At 41.8% G+C, this 13,812-nt stretch overlaps 1 protein-coding gene across 1 annotated transcript in view; it reads left to right on the plus strand.

The window, feature by feature from the left end:
- Positions 1-11,573, plus strand: part of LOC144762458 (thyroid hormone receptor-associated protein 3-like) — a 32,814-nt gene extending 21,241 nt beyond the window's left edge. Inside the window, exons 2-3 of the mRNA XM_078647652.1 lie at positions 9,248-9,891; positions 11,420-11,573. Coding sequence (XP_078503778.1) covers positions 9,248-9,891; positions 11,420-11,573 — 798 coding nt within the window. The remainder of the gene's footprint in view (positions 1-9,247; positions 9,892-11,419) is intronic.
- The last annotated feature ends 2,239 nt before the right edge of the window (positions 11,574-13,812 follow it).

The following is a 13,812-nucleotide window of genomic DNA, read 5'->3' on the forward strand; positions in this document are numbered from 1 at the left end:
GAGTGGGACGGGTATGCTCAGACGTGAGTCCCGTGCTCTCCATGCCACTGGAATCAAGCTATCCAGGCTGATGAGGGCTGAAAGCCCGAAACCGGTCCTTTTTATGCTTGTTTCCAGTCCAGGGAGGACCTGGCTTGGCAGTTCGGGCTGGACTGTTCCCATGGGGCACAGGGTCAAGACTGATTTGCATATAGCTGGGCTCAAACTGGAAAGGCATGGTGAGCAAAAAAACGATGGATTTAGGCCCAGATCTCTGTACTGGGGTGAATGTATGACATTGTTCTGCATTCTGTCCATCACCTGTTGTTTTTGCTTTTGTCACCCCGAGTGGGACGGGTATGCTCAGACGTGAGTCCCGTGCTCTCCATGCCACTGGAATCAAGCTATCCAGGCTGATGAGGGCTGAAAGCCTGAAACCGGTCCTTGGACGCTTGTTTCCAGTCCAGGGAGGACCTGGCTTGGCAGTTCAGGCTGGACTGTTCCCATGGGGCACAGGGTCAAGACTGATTTGCATATAGCTGGGTTCAAACTGGAAAGGCATGGTGAGCAAAAAAAACGATGGATTTAGGCCCAGATCTCTGTACTGGGGTGAATGTATGACATTGTTCTGCATTCTGTCCATCACCTGTTGTTTTTCTTACAGTCCTACTTAGAGCAGCCTCATTACCTATAGCGGATAACATCGTATGCGCACGGCCTCTTGGGTTTTTCTATAACCACCTAATTAACACCCAGTCTTCACAACCTGACCAACCCAAGTTTTCTGTCTCCGTAAATAGGCGGGGAGTTGCATGTCATGCGCCAAATGTTTATCAACCCCCAAATACTCTGGATCCTTACTGTTATCAGTTGGCTAGCCCGTACAATCAATTTGATCAAGCCCTATCACAATCCAATCGTTATGCTCCCCTATCCTCTCTGGAGGAAAATGATTGACTCCCAATTGAACCTAGAATTAATTCTCAGCCCCCATCACCTACCTTTAGAATTGCAACATGGAATATTGCCGGGATTAAGGCTAAGGCTGGAAATGATGTGTGGATTAATTCACTAAAATCTTTTGACATTATTGTCCTACAAGAGACTTGGGATCAGCCTAATAGCTTTTCGTTGGATGGTTACAGTCATTTTTGCATCCCAGCAACTAGTAGTGCCGCAGGTAGAGCGAAGGGCGGCTTACTAAGCCTATTTAAACTTGACATAAAAGGTACTCTTTTTCAGTGTAACTCAGGTTGTGAGAATTGTCTAATTGCCACAGTCTACCCCGTCATATACAACTCACACTGAACTTGGAGTAGGTTTTATTTCAGATCTGATAAAAATGGCCCCTCTATTAGTATGGCTGAAGATATGGTTGAACAAGGAAATTCCCCTAAACCACATTATTCTGAAAGACTGTTTACAGTTAGATAGATATAACAAATTTCAGTGGTTGGCATATATTAAAAATAGTTTTGTCAAATTAGGGAGACCAGAGCTTTTTTTCTCACCAGAGTTGATAACATCAAAGGATATTTCACAAACTAAGGGAGCAATGGGTGAAATACTAACTCTAGAGAGAGATCAAATGGAACTAAAAAAACCTACTGTGAGGGCTAACATCATTATATCTACCCAAGAAGGTCCCGAAATGTATTTAAAAATTGTAAATCGACCGCATCATAGGTTTCTCCTAACTCGATTTCGATTTAATCTGATTCATTTGAACCTTGGTTATTTTCCAAATGGGAGTACCCCTGAAAATGCAATGCCGTGTTCTTGTGATAATTTTTCCACACAGAACACAATGCATTTTTTGATGTTCTGTGGTCATTACACGGCATTAAGGGCGAAATTTCTGATCCCCATTCTAAAGGAGGCTGGGTTTATTCAAGTCAGGCCAGCTCTTCTGTTTTTACAATTATTGCAGACCCCTAGGATCATGTTCCACGTTGCCAGCTTTCTAGTGGGTGCTGTTAGGATTAAGATCAGGAACGCAATTAATAACTCCTAAATGTTGAATTGTACCTGGTTGTAATCGAGTTTTATGTTTACACAAAGATAATGTTTACACAATGAAAATGAGTTGTGGGTACCTATGATGTATGATGTTTTGTATTCTTTTTTAACATGACCTCATTTTTATGAATTTTTAGAGGAAATTTTTAAACTTTTGATATACTTTTTACTGTGTATAACTAATTGTGATTTTATCTTGTATATTTTATGTATTGCAGTATAGGTACATTTTGTATAGTATTATTGTCTTTTTATGATATTGATTTATCGAAATAAAGTATTTTGACTGACTGACTGACCTACCACGGTGGCCTTACTCTGAGACAAGGAGGCATTCCATAGGTGTTGTGGTGGGTGTTCCCACACAACGGCAATGGATTTTGACACATTCCCAGATTTACAACATGGCATGAATCTGGGAATGCATCATAACCTTGCGCCTCCCCAGAACAGGTGTAACAAGGAGGAATGTTTTAATTTCCCTTTGTTTTTCCTCTTTCTTTGTGTGCTGCATTCTGCAGCACACATAGAAAGAGGAAAACGCTTCTTCGGATTGTTTTTGTGCAGCAGGTGCGCCTTCCTGCACAAAAACAATCTTGCCAACAACCCAGACACACTTGCACCATGGTGCAAGGGTGCCTGCGTTAGCACACGACTACAAAATGTGTACCAGTGCTGGTTGAAAGGACAGGAATGTACTGTTTGTTGTACATACGGTGCATTCTTGCGCTTTTAAATTGACATAGGACAGCGCAGCAAGAAGTCTTGCGGCGCTGCTCTAAACCAATTTCTTGTAAATAAGCCCCTTAGTGTTTAATCCCATTGACATTAAAATCAGACACCCCATTTAGTCAAGCACTACATGTGGTTCGGCAAAAACACATAAACATTTGTTTGACCAAATATGAAAAAAGTATGAGCATTTATGTAACACAGGTGATTTGGTTCTGCTACAGCATTCTCAACTGCAGTTCCCTGCTTCTTCAATAGTGGCAGTAACCTTTGGCTACATTTCCCATGAGGTTAAGGTACATGTATATAAAGAAACACGTATATCAATGCATACGTAGTAGTAAGAGCAAAGCTAAACAACTATGATATCCTTCAATACATATATACCCCAACTGTTCTAACCCCTCTAACCAAAGGCACTGTAACATTTCCCTATTATTTCACACTTTGCGATGTGTACTCTGTACATCACTGTGTGTCTTAACTCCAACATTTATTGCTGCAGTGGCATGTAGTTTATACTAATTTAAAGGCATGTTTCGTGTAATAAAGTGAGGTTAGGTTTAGAACTGTGACTATGTCAACGCATAGTACAGCACATTTAATCTAATGACTTACAACTGTGACTGTATAACAATAGCCAGCTTCAAAAATTATTAAGTGTATGTAGTCTTTGCGTTGAGCAACCTCATCATCAATCACACAGTACTTTGATGTCATGTAATGACTACAGAAATCTGGTCTCCAACTTACCTTAGGATCACAGTAAGGATTTTTATTTTTAGTATAAGAGTAAGAGCTGCCCCATTTATATTTTTTTTTAATACATATGTCATTCAAGTATACATATAAACGTTGTATAATATATTAATCTATTTTTGTGTCACTAAACATTTGTTATTATTTAACATTGTAGACCATCAGCCAAAGATGAAATCCAGGACACAGAAAGAAATGCTGTTGCACAACTCCACTCCTGCAGAGCCTGTCGGCGTAGAATCAACTCCTACTGGTCCACATCAGAGTGAGGAGCAGCCTGGTCTGTCAAGTGTGTCTAGGCAGGCTGCTATGGTGACCCTTATGGCAATTCGTTAAACAAATACCATGTTGTCCCTGCCTCACTTCAACAGCCTATAGTGCTGACAGCTCTCTATGTGTTCACCCCTGTCCTGCCTCTTTTTTTGTCAATAACAACTACTTCTGCAGTTGATGTAGGATCAACTGCTTTGGACATGCATTTCAAAGGCCACACAGTAGTGGGGGTAGAGCATCATTTGGAGACCTGTGTGAGACCACTGAAGCTCATAGTTTTCTTCAGACTATGGGCCACAGCATCATTGGAGCTGCCCCAGACATCAAGACCAGATGGGCAAGGTCGTAGGTCTTGCAAACGAAAATAATGACCTCCTGGAGGAGCAAAACCAATTGCTGAGGGATCAGAATGACCTCATGTAGAGACAGATGTCTATATTACGTACCATTTCTGCGGTGGTCTGGGATGGTTTTAAGGACATATGCAGAGCTTTAAGAGAGTCATCTATCCCTTTCGGTGGACCTTCTATATCAGCCAACAGTCCACCAGACTTCTACATAGAACGGGAGGCCCTGCAAACTCAGGAGTCACCTCACACTCAGCAACTGTGGATACATCAGTCCTTATCAGGAAGGATCCATCAGCTTGACCAGTGAAGGAGGAGTCCAACAAGATCACGAACAAGAGGTGCAAGAACTATCCAACCCTACATATCAAGTTCACCTGACATGTTAATTCTGTGTCTGTAAAATATGTTTGCTTTTCCAAGTGTTGCATTTATTATCCTTCTGACAAAATGCATAGATATCACTTTTAACAAATGCACCTAATAAATTATTTTTTATCTGTCATCCATGTTTGGTTTGTGCCTCATTTTTTTTATTGGTGTTGAGATTGCATTAACCCACTTCTTGACGAAATGTTTAGTTTTAAGAGCTACAGTGTAATCTACATATGTAAGCAACTGATAGGCAACACGATCATTTCTTCATATAATCCCGAATGGCATATTACATTAAATGTAGCCTAGAGTCACATAGAATATTTGGACACACATAACATCTCAATAATAATAATATGTGTATGTGAATATACCTTATCACTTTTTCAATTTCTAATGTCACAACGGAATATATTTAAAACAAAAATAGATTTATAACAAACATACTTTTAAAATTCATATAATTAGTTGTCACCTTAGAAAAACACAAGAGCACAAACAATCATGGTGTTGAGGTGAGATCTATGTTTATTACATATAGAAACAAAAGGTTTTATTTTACACTCCTTGTATATACAAATGATATTTACATAGTTGCTACATTTCATTTACTCTGTAAATACATCCTTACAAGCCATTAATGAGAACAAACATTGCAATGGTTTCACTAGTGATGAGAAGTTTGAGCCAACCAGAATACAAAATACCAAAGTAGGATACAAATTGTGTACATTCCATATTTCGATTCACCCATGATTCCGTTGTGACCTGGTAAAAAACAATTTTGAAAAGAAGTTTATGCTTATTTCTACATAATCAATAATACACATTAGTCCTAAAATATGTCTTTCAACTGTTAGGAAATAGTGTCAGAAAAAGGAAATAATGTTACATCATTGTACTTACCATTATGAGAAGAAGTTATGTGTGAAATCTTGTCTTAGATAATTCCCTTCTATATCACCACTGTCATCTTCATTTGATAAATCCGTAACATTACCCTGGGCCTCCTCATTGTAATCATCATCGGGAATGAAAGGGTTGTTTCACCAATAGGCAATGCTTTACAGCATACAACATTACATTGTGATGTGACACACCTTATCCACTGGCTAGAGGAGGGCTCCTCCAGATTTATCAAGGCAACATAATCTTGCTTTCAGGAGCCCAAACACCTGCTCCTAGTTCTACCATGTGCCTCACTGAAGTGAACTTTCCCCTGCGTTGTTGGGTGTCTTAGAGGTGGCAACAACTTTGTTTAGTTAGGATAAGCACCTAAAAACATAGCCATACAAAGTTACAGTCATCATAATTCAAAAAAAATAACTGGAATCCCATAAACATATTTATTGCATTATTAACTTTTATAATACTACTTACAACCAAGCCAGGCCCTCATATTGATACATTGAGTCATTTGCTGATGTATGCTGCTATTGTGGAGCACAAAAGAATCATGGGTAGAGCCAGGAAAACTAGCACACACACAGGTGTGATGTAAAGATCTGGAAGGCACATTATTTGTACATTAATTAAAAATGTATTTTGTTTCCTATTGTAGTACATTGGATCTCCGTAGTGTGTTGGGGCCAAAGCAATGTTTGTTCCATCAATTGACCCAATCACAGGTGGCATTCCACAAAAACCATATAACTCTGCCTTAATATTTTTGATTTCTGCATCATTCATAGATAATTGGATAAAGCTATTTCTGTGGGCCATCATCACTGACAGGAATTACTGTAGCTCAACACTGAGAGTAGCTTGAGACATCCCATTTTAGTCTCCACTTGTATTTTGAAATTAACCAGTTGTGGCAAAATAAAGAACAGTCATAGTTTTCGCAAGTGTTGTTATTGCTGTTGGGGTTTGATTTCGAGGCTGTAATTGAGGCTCCAGCTGACTCCGCAAATCCATTATCGTTTGGTGGTTTAGTCTGTATTTCTGTATGATGTCCGTTTCCTGCATGGTGGCCAGGTCAGGAAATGGATGGAACACTGTGAGCTGGTGTATTCTTACTATTGTGGGGCCCATATGTGGTGTTTGGGGGATGCAACATTAAAGGAAAAACATACTTTTAAACATTTTAATGATTAATGTATACATTCACATAGTGAAAATGTGTCACATATAAAACATATAAATATACACACTACATTTTTTACACGTATTTAAAAAAAAGTATCACTAACATATATACATGCCAGGTTGCTGAACTCCATGTGTGATGTCCTTTGCCATAACATGTATCATATGTTACAATCTGTTAGTTGTAGTGACAATATTTAAATAAATCAGAACACTACATCTCCCAGCATGCTATAAAGACAGATGGAATGGTAAATTGCATCACAAACAGACCAGGAACCGTTCTCACATATGTATCGTATTGTGTTTTTAAAATCCATCATTGGAGGTTCATATAAACTGCGTTCAATATAGCCAGTAGATAAACCCGCAAATAAGTATATACACATATATTAACATAAATATGTATGTGTATTTATTAAAAACTGGACATATATATATACACATATGTATTACCTACTGGCGGTCGCCAGTAGGTAGTTATAGTTAGGACCTAGTTGCCATAGGAAAAGTGTTTTTTTTGTTTTCCCAATAACTTTGGCGCCGGATGACGAATCTTCGCAAAATTTTCAAAACTCGTGGAGCGTTCCGGTCAGCTCCTATCCTGAAAGTATTGGGGTGATTCAGCAAGCAGGGGCCGAGGAAAAAGAGGGGCACCAAAACATGTGTTTTCCATGTTATTTTCCATAGTAAACTTTAGACACGGCTACAGCCCGAACTGCTGAACGGAATTACACCAAATTTGGCAAAAATGTAGTGCTTGGTTCAGAAAGCGCCCTTTTTTTATGGTCTAAATCCGTTCATTAATTGCTGAGAAAATAAAAAAATAAAAGTTTTGATATATAGAGTCACGGTGGATCTGCGGACCCTCCCGACCACGAGCTTTATTCTAATTGGCTGTCAACACTCCAAACCAGGAAGTGTTGGCAGCCATCTTGTGACTCGGTAGAACCGAGTCACAAGATAAGAGAAAAAGAACAAGAAACTTGGGCAGGGTAGAAAAACCCTGACCGCTAGGCCTGCTCAGGGGGTCCCACAAGGACCCCCAGGGCCAAAAAAGCATTTTCTTAAAAAAAAAAAAAAATCAGCTGAATTCACACTGCATGTGCAATTCCGGCAGAGAAAATTAAAAAAAACGAAACGCCGGCTCCTGGGCTTCATTGTATTGAAGCCCCCGGGTGGGGCAGGTCCCGCGGGCAGTGAAAAAAATCCCCCCTCACTGCCCCGGGACCGCCACTCCCTGGGGCTAATTTTTAAATGTGCGGTGGGGCCTCCAAGATCCTCCCAAGCCCGGATGACAGCCACCCCCAGGGCTTTCATTAATTACTTACGGGACACAAGGCCCCGCGCAGCTCCGGGGACCGCCATCCCTGGGGCTTGTTTTAAAAAAATATATATACCTGTGTGGGGGGCTTGAGCCGCCCTCACATGCCACAAGGACCGCCACCTCCCCGGGGCACTAAAATGCAAATTTGGGGGTCCAAGCCCCGGGGACAACAACCTCCCCGGGGTTTTGTAATTGAAGGGAGGGGGCCGCGCAGCCCCCCTTCTGGAGCCCGTGATGGCCCTGGAGACCGCCACCCCCCCAGGGCTGGCTCCTGCCGTATGCCGAGGTGCCCACCCCCGGGACACTGCTGTTTGCTATGGCTCCAGACCTACGATAGCAAACTCTGCTTTGCTTATTTGAAGCGAGGGCAGAGAAATCTGGTCTTGCTTCAATGAAGCAAAGCAGACTGCTTTTCCACACGGGGAGTAGCATGTTAGCAGCTCCCCATGTGGAGAAGCAATGCCGGCACCAGCAGGAGGCAGAGAGCCGACAGGGACCATGGGGGCTTTGGGGCTCCCCCCCACAGTCCCCAAAGGAGAGGGACGCCCTGGGGATGGGGTTCCCGGGGCCAGAAGTGGCCCAGGAGGGGGGCACGTGGCCCCTCTCCCCAATAAAATAACAAATAAAACTAGGCAGAACCCAGGGGATTGGGTCCCCGGGGCTAACGGAAGCCTCAGGAGGGGGGCCACGCAGCCCCCCGCCTTTGAAATTATAATAAAAATATATATATATAATGCCATGCGCCGGGGGATGGGGTTCCCGTTGCAGACAATGGCCTCTGGAGGGGGGCCACGCAGCCCCCTTCTGTTTAAAAAAAAATATTGGGAAATTAGGGGTTAGGCCCTGGGGGATGGGGTCCGCAGGGCCCAAAGAATAGGAAAGGAAGGGGGGTCACACAGCCCCCCTTCTAAAGAACAACATTTTTTCAAAAGCCGGCCAACTAGCCCACAATGTACCTCCAGTTAGCGCCACAGAGAGGTGGTCAGAGGCCACACCCCTTTTACACCTCTCTGGAGCACTCTTCCATGTCTTAATGTAGAGCATTATAGGGTTTGTAGTGTCACTGTCCTTAATTTCACCAATGGTTTGCGCGGGTACATCTGCTGATAAAATTTACCAGCCTCCAAATGGGCCTCAATGCGCGGTTGCATGCTCAATCCTGTAACCAGTGCCTTAAGACGTGTTAGAGCAGTCCATTCAGGTGTGCCGGACTGTAAGCAAACCTAATAAAAGCCTGGAGGTACATAACTGGTGCCAGAGTGCGTCCTACCAGTCGGGTAAACCTTGGATCAGGAGATATATATATATATATATATATATATATATATATATATATATATATATATAGCCCTACAGCCCTCGTCGGGGCCGGTCCCGCTCTAGAACCCCGAAGAGACGATCTCCTTCTCCAAGGTCTAGAAGTCATTCAAGAAATTCTGACAAATCGTCCTCTGACAGATCTCGACGGTCTTCTTCATCCAAATCCTCCTCTTCTAATCCCAGCATAGTGGAATCATCCAAACGCAAGTCCAGGAAGGAAAAGAAAACTAGGTCCAAAGACAAGCGAGCATCTCTTCAAACTACAGGAGAGGATGATTCGAAGGAGACTTCTTTGTCTGGTGGTGGTGAACCAAATTCCAAAGCCGAAACCTCCAAAGATTGGCAGGATATTTCATATGACACAAGTCCAATTGCACAACATAGTCCCGAACGAGCACCCACCCTAAAGAGCTCAGTTCAGTCTGTGGTGGTGAGGCGCTCTCCTCGCCCAAATCCCTTGCAGAAAAGCCCCCCTTCACCACAGGGAGGTGCTCCACCGAGCGGTTCCTCATTCCGGGCACTGTCGCGACAGAGTCCATTCGACCACAATACATCTGGCATGAGCCCTCCTAAGAAGGCCCCCCTCAGCAAAACCTCACCAACAATAAGTTCACTTTATGGTAATCCGAAGGATGAGGGGAGACCTGGTGATGCAGGACAATATTCAAAGAGGTATATGGTGTATTTTATCCTTAACTGTTTTTGTTATTTTACCAGTTAAGTTTTTTGCATGTGTAAATAGACTATTGGAGCTTTGCTTGTATTCTCCTATTTTGATAGAAAGTAAGAAATAATTACTAGTAGAGTAGATTGGATCTCAGTTCGACATTTTTAGAGGATCAGTAAAATATTTGTGAAATGAAAGCTTCTTGACACTGTTTTACCCATTTGCCTTAAATTAAATTGTGGCAATCGCGCTTCCAGCATGTGTTTATGGAGATCACATGTTGTACACACACTTATCATCTAGAGTTGGGCTTGGACATTGCAAGTTTGCCTCGGACATTGCAAGTTTGCCTCCTAAGAACTTTTAAAAGTATTAATGCATTTTCTCTGACCCTAGCAAACCTACCTTCAAGAATGTAATGCTGCAAAATGGAAAAGGTTTTTCCTTTATTGCTATAATTTAAACAACCTTTAATGGTCACAGTGCAAACTTATACTTATTACATATAAAGAATATAATGCTCGTATACTCTTGAGTATGTGTACACTTGGTAGCCATAGCTGTTTATTTGCATAACCAACATCAGGCCTTCTTTAAGATTTCGGTTATCACAAACTTTATGGAAGGCTTAAGAAAGGTAACAGCCACGATACTTCCACCAATCCCAACATCATCCTTACTCAACTTATGGTACTGTCTTTTGAGCCCCTTATTTTTACCTACTACAGTTTCTTTCAGGGAAGGTTTTCTTGTGTAGTGTAAGTGCACTACAACCTTTTAGTTGAAGAGCCTTTTAACTTGGTCCATAAATGGTTATCTTTAGCAAACACCTTTCTTTTTTGCCCAAAGTAGTTTCTGCTTTTCATGTAATGATAAGATTGAACTGCCTTTTTTTTGGTCACAGTGGCTTGCGGAAAGGACTGTGTGTGTGTGTGTATATTTTTTTTAAGTTAAGTGGCACAATGTTTCATATATTTCGTACCCAATTTGTCAGGTAAACAAGCCACTATTTTAGTTTACCCAAGTACACTTAGAAATGGCAATTTCTAAAGTGGTCTTGTAAGGGGGATTGTAAGAGGCATTCAGTGTGTTGTGCTAAAAGTGCATTAACCATTCCTCTTATGGCATATTCTGCTTGTAAGAAAGGTGCTAGAATGGACTTTCTGTGTAACATTTCTTAGCACGCACCTGCAAATCTTCCACTTGGTCTTCAATCCACACATTTAGTAAAGACTATGGTTTGAGATTTCATGCACAACAAACCTAGGTCTGATAGTGTGCTTAAAACAGTGTTCCAGACATCCTTCGTTATTGTTTGCAGGTCACTGCTCTTGGGGATTGAATACTATCTTGTAGTCTGTGCACGCTTTGTGATCCGCGAATAGAAATCTTACTTGTGTGTAATAATTTGTTTATAGCGTGTAGTGCTGTAGATTCATATGCACTGTCCCCCTCCCTGGATGCAAACATGCAGTAGTAAATAAGGTAATTATAAAAATTGGTCATTTACTATATTATATATTCTTATTCCAGTTCAGACCTAATGCTTTGCATCACCACATTAACACCTAAGGAGGAAAATCATTCCGAGGTAGAGGCTGTTTTGGAACATTGTGTTTCAGGGAAGCTATCACAAGTCACCTCCAAACCAAAATTGCTCATAAAAAAGCATCTTGCAATGTTCTAGCACAACACTTGATGACCGTTCTGTGCACAGTATGTGAATCTACAGCTACAAGCCGAAAATATTACAGGTAAATTACACTTTCATTATTTTGTTTAACCCCTTCCGTGCTGGGCTGTTTCCCCTGCTGTGCTGGGGGGTGGGGGGGGGGAGGGGAGAGGGGGCACGTACAGCGTCCCGGTGCTTATGACGAGGTCAGTTTATTATTACGCAGAATGCATGAAAAACTTCAGATTCTATCCCTCTTTGTTGGGTGGTGTTTCCTCGTTGTGCCTCTCCTTAGAAACGGTGTGTTGAAGTTTTGTTTTGATTGGTCTTAAGAACCCACATTATCTTGTCCGTAGTGTGGTTGGCTTCATGCTCCTGTCTGGTTCTGACAATTGACCTAGGTGAAGCCTGTGTTTAGTGCTTGAGGTGGACAACATCTCATGATGATAATTTTTGACCTAGAATTAATCCATAGTTGCTGAGAAAGTGGCCCGACTAAGAAGGAATATGCAATCAAAGGATACCATGGCTTATCAGTGAAATGCAGGCTCTTATCTAGGTAAGAGACCTTCACTAAAACCATTTGTGTCGATTTAAAAGGGTTGTCTTCCCATGTCGGGGCCCTCCACCATGTGTTGCTTAGGTGGAACCTCTGGTTGTGTATGTATTTTCAAATAACTCTTACAAGGAAGTGCAGAATTGCAAGATTCGGTTTGGAGAGGGTGCGATTTTCTATAGAACCAGGCTTGAAGCATTATTGACTTGATCATGCTTTTGTATCCCACCTAAGTACAAAATGCTTTGTGTACTGTTAATCCACAACATCCTACTCTACTCTACTCTCTATTTGCTTGAGCTACTTTTCAAGCAAGGCTTCCTTATTTAAACCTGTGCAATTTCAGTACCAAGGTCTCTTTCGAAATGTTCTACTATTCCTGGAAGACAAATAAAGGGAACACGACTAAGTGGAAAAGTCCAAATACTATCATTCACTGGTGTTTTCAATTCCCATTTCTAATAACGTGCCAGTACTAAAGGTTATTTCTCAACCATAGTACTTTGTTTCAAAGGCAGTGTTTGTTGCATGTGTAGCTGCGGTCATTCCCAGTGCGCACTCCTGTTTTCTAGTGTAAGGCTCTGGTGTACACAAGATTTTCTTTAAAGGAGTTTTGTTTCCAACGTGACTCGTATTACTTACTGAGCCCCACAATGCACTATGATAGACTCCACATCAGATTGCTTTTTCGACTATTGATCTCGGTCACTCTTAAACTGCTCTTTCACCGTTCCAACGAGAACGTGGAAAATGTATCTGAGAACTGTAAGATGTCAAAAGACCTCATAAGCAACATAGGTGACACCGACCGTGATGACATGACATCCATTGAGTTGAGGGCGAAAGAGCGGATCTAATGAGCGATTAGTTTGGGAGAGGGTATGGACAATTCTTCATTAGTTTTTCCCCTCCGGCAAAAGCATGTTCCTGTGGTCACAGCTGCTCAGGATCTGCAACCTGTGTACCTGCTCATGTGTAACATATTTTTCAATGTAAAAATGGAACTGGACTGGTGCGCTTATCAGAAATTGAGCTCCAGGCTCTATAAAGTCTCATCTGTAGTGGTAGCTGAGGCCCACAAGTCTGACTATAGGGGAGGACCATCCAGTACACCAGAGGAACAAAAGAGGTAGTCTTATTCCGATGTTTTCCAAAAACTGACTCCAGCAAAGCTGAATCTCCAGGGCTTCTGCTGAAATCCAAATTCGGGACAAAGACTGCATTTCAGGCCTCTGGGGTTGACCCCAAGGACTGGCACCAACACCACAGGCTTCAAAAAGATACCCATCTACATACAGAGGAACCAGACTTAAAAGAAGTCTTACCTCTAATGAAATGAACTTCTCGGAGCAGAGAGGAATCTGGAGGCTGATGAGTGTCAATAGCTCCTTGAAGGTGAATTGGAGTTCATAGCGTGAAAGACGTCCATGCCATGCCCACAAACTGATAAAAAGGTTCTGAAATGCTAGATGTTGGGCCCCGTATGTTTATCTAGGTTATAGTTCTTTGCCTATTATTGCTAGGCCCCATGGGATACCAGCCCTTCCAAAGAAAACACACACATTTGAAGAGGGTATTTTCCAATTCCTAAGCAAAGGAAGCGAGACATTACAGCTACCTTTTATTACCACCAGTGTCTGTATACTTAAGATGCAGGTGAGGAAACTTACTGTGCTCCATCTAGTAATATAATAAAAG

The sequence above is a fragment of the Lissotriton helveticus genome, chromosome 6 (genome assembly GCF_964261635.1).
Source record: "Lissotriton helveticus chromosome 6, aLisHel1.1, whole genome shotgun sequence".
Taxonomy (NCBI): Eukaryota; Metazoa; Chordata; class Amphibia; order Caudata; family Salamandridae; genus Lissotriton; species Lissotriton helveticus.